Source organism: Mizuhopecten yessoensis, unplaced genomic scaffold (genome assembly GCF_002113885.1).
Source record: "Mizuhopecten yessoensis strain PY_sf001 unplaced genomic scaffold, ASM211388v2 scaffold3055, whole genome shotgun sequence".
NCBI lineage: Eukaryota > Metazoa > Mollusca > Bivalvia > Pectinida > Pectinidae > Mizuhopecten > Mizuhopecten yessoensis.
In genome coordinates, this window is record NW_018404853.1 from 5152 (window position 1) to 8432 (window position 3281).

At 38.8% G+C, this 3281-nt stretch overlaps 1 protein-coding gene across 2 annotated transcripts in view; it reads right to left on the minus strand.

The window, feature by feature from the left end:
- Positions 1-337: 337 nt before the first annotated feature.
- Positions 338-3281, minus strand: part of LOC110446933 — a 13725-nt gene continuing 10781 nt past the window's right edge. For both annotated transcript variants that reach the window (XM_021492279.1, XM_021492278.1), the window contains 4 exons: positions 3085-3116; positions 2925-2970; positions 2463-2482; positions 338-2221 (listed from right to left, as the gene is read on the minus strand). In XM_021492279.1, coding sequence (XP_021347954.1) covers positions 2120-2221; positions 2463-2482; positions 2925-2970; positions 3085-3116 — 200 coding nt within the window. In that variant the 3' untranslated portion in view covers positions 338-2119. The remainder of the gene's footprint in view (positions 2222-2462; positions 2483-2924; positions 2971-3084; positions 3117-3281) is intronic.

The window sequence follows — 3281 nt, forward strand, 5'->3', positions numbered from 1 at the left end:
GTGTATAAACATTTCTGATTAACCCTATTGTACAGACTAGTGAGGTATCGTCCATCAGATTCAACCTCTGAACTAGTGGGTTATTTTCAAACATTTCTGATGAGTTGTGTTGAATAGATTTTTTGGATAATGCCCAACAGATACAATATCCGAGCTAGTACGCTGCTAATAAGTATGTTGCAGTATTTTGTCTTTCAATATCCATCGTTTTATACGTTAAAACGTATATCTAAAATTGTGTTACCGAGATGATGCCGTAAGCCTATACCGACAGCAGCTGACAGCTATCAGCAAAAACCTTAAATCAAAATACAAAACAGTGTATTTTAAATTATCGTTTTATTTAATATTTTATGGATTTGAAATCACATCAACGTTAACAACATTGCTTTACAAAAAAGGATGATGACGTATTGAACTCGCCATGCACGCAGAAAACATCTTATTACATATGTCCTTGTAGTCACGGTGTGCTCATATTTGTGTGTGTACGGGTGAGTGTGTGTGTGTGTGTGTGTGTGTGTCGGGGGGAGGGGGGTGCGTATGTGTCCTACAGGGGTCTACAAACCGAAGTTAGACATAAAAATGCATCGACTTGCTCCAAAACCTCACTTCATAATCAGGTTTTGTACTTCACAAGGTAATGTAAAACGATACATGCATTCATGCATGCTGGTGTATATGTGTGTGTGAAAGGAGTAGGGTTCGCACATGTGTGTGTGGAGGGGAAGGGGGTCTCACGCGTGTGTATGTGTGTATGGAAGGGGTAGCACGTGGGTGTATGTGTCTGTGGGGCGGTAGGGGGTCGCACGTGTGTATGCGTGTGTGAGTGTGTGTGTAGGGGGTACGGGGTTTGGACGTGTGTGTGTGTGGAGGTGGTAGAGGGTCAAACATGTGTGTATGTGTGCGTAGAGGGGGTATGTGATCGCACGTTGGAGTATGTGTGTGTGGATGGGGTAGGGGGTCGCACGTGTATATATGTGTGTGGAAGGGGTACAGGGGTCGCACGGGTGTGTGTGTGTAGGTGTGTGTAGGTGGTAGAGGTCGAATGAGTGTGTATGTGTGTGAGGAGGGGGGGGGTAGGGGTCGCACGTGGCTGTATGTTTGCGTGAAGGGCGTAGTGGGTCCCATGTGTGTGTGGAGAGGATGCAGGATCGCACACGTGTGCATGTGTGTATTTAGGGGAAAGGGGTCACAGGCGTGTACAGGTGTGTGGAGAGAGTTGGGGTCGCACGTGTGTGCATGTGTGTGTGTGGAGGGGGTAGGGGGTCGCACGTGTATGTATGCTTACAATTTTTACTTTCTTATGCCATTACATCAACTTTGAATAACTTATAAATAATTGAATTAAACAGGTTTGAATAAATGACTACATTCGTTATGTGCTGTTAATATATTACGGATATGACTATTAGGGACACTGTATATTTCAATATTAATTTGGTGACTAAAATCACTCACAACAGGATTCATGTAATCATGTAATAATGTAATCGTGAACTTAATAATAAAGGTCATGACTTCTAGATATATATATATATATACATTATTATCACAATCATTGGTTCAATCTGTCTTCATATGACAAATAATTATAATCTTCACAAAACAACCAAACAAAAAACACAGGAGACTACTAAACTCTCGTCAAACCCTTAATGAGAACTCGAAATTCATTAAAGTAAGGCAACAAATCAGCAACAATAATGAAGTATAGCACGGAATCCATTGAAAAAGAAAAAGTACCAGAACATTAAAACCAAGTGTTCCGGAAGGGTAAGCGTTAACTGCACCATTGATGACATCCGTCAAGTCAAGTCCGAGAAACGATAAACAAGAAACTGATATGTACATATTAACTCAGCCCAGTTAGTTGAATGACGCGATAGGTCATAATTTACTACAATGGTCATTGTAGAGTAAACCGTTGTGTTCGATATGTTCAATTTCCAGTTTGTTTAAGACTTATTTGAAAATAAATGTCCTGTCGAATGTGTTCAAAAATCGACAGAAACAGTAACCCTCGCTTCCTATTATGATTTTGATGTCATCGAAATACTAACGGAGATTGACATGAAAGTTAAAATGTAATTCCTGGTGAGACAAATACGTCTGACGACTAAAAGTGAGTGGTGAATGGTTCATTTGAGTCATTTGAAAGCTGTAGTAACTGGGGTGTGGTATTGTCCTCCCACGCAACAGTCATACGCCGGGACCAAATCTGAAACACGAAACATGGAAATTGTAGAATGATATATAAAAACAACCTTTAGGCTAAGCGTGAATCACGTCAAAGTTTTTATTCTGAGTTCAAGGCTTTTCCTTTGAAACCCTGATTGGGCATATATGAAATGTGTTAAATAAATTAGTGAGGCAGTGTCCAGGTCAATATCAGAGTACGTTAAATTGAAAAAGTAGTCTACAAGTCTGTGTGTGACAAAGTTAACGAAATAACTACTTACTTGTTCCGAGGACAGTCTCCCTATAAATACAATGTGATAAACAATTGTACTTCAGGTGTCACCATGCTTGTAATGGATAACATAATGTAATTTCAACAAATTCATAGTTTATTGGACAGTTTGGATAGTTGTAATGAGTATGAACCCATTTCCTTTGCATGCATGTCCCCTTTATATTTTCGTCAATATTTTACTACAGAAATTGTCTTAGATCAGCGGAAGTGCATTAAAACGCGAGTCGTGCTGTTCTAAAAATGTCCCATTTTTATCTGTATGAGTAAATAAAGCAAATTTTAAGTCTGGGCGGACAGTATGATGTGACTTGAGAATTTAACAGTAAAGGTTTAAAATACTGATAACAATATACACAACCTGTCGACTTACTATACCAAACGCTATTCACAATAAACATATTTCGTTACAATATGTGTCTTACCTCTGTCGTTACAATATGTATCTTACCTCTGTTTGGTAGCGGTGGAGGGGAGTTCCGTTCATCCGTTTCAAACTGAAATAGGAAGGCCAGTATTTAGATATTGATATTTTACTTTATTGAAACTTTGACTACATCTGTTATGGAACCAATTGCAACACGAATTCGGCATCAATAGAGTATACATACTTCTCCGCTCGCGCAGGCCAACATCGACTCTCCTGTAAATATGAAATAAATAAATATGCAATGTATGTACTGGTAACATAGTTTTATGACAGTAAACATATTTTTGTTTTAAAACATTTGTGTTCGTGTGAAATATTTGATAATAAAACGACGTCTGTTTAAATAGTACCGAATGCCTTGACCTGGTTTAGTGAAAC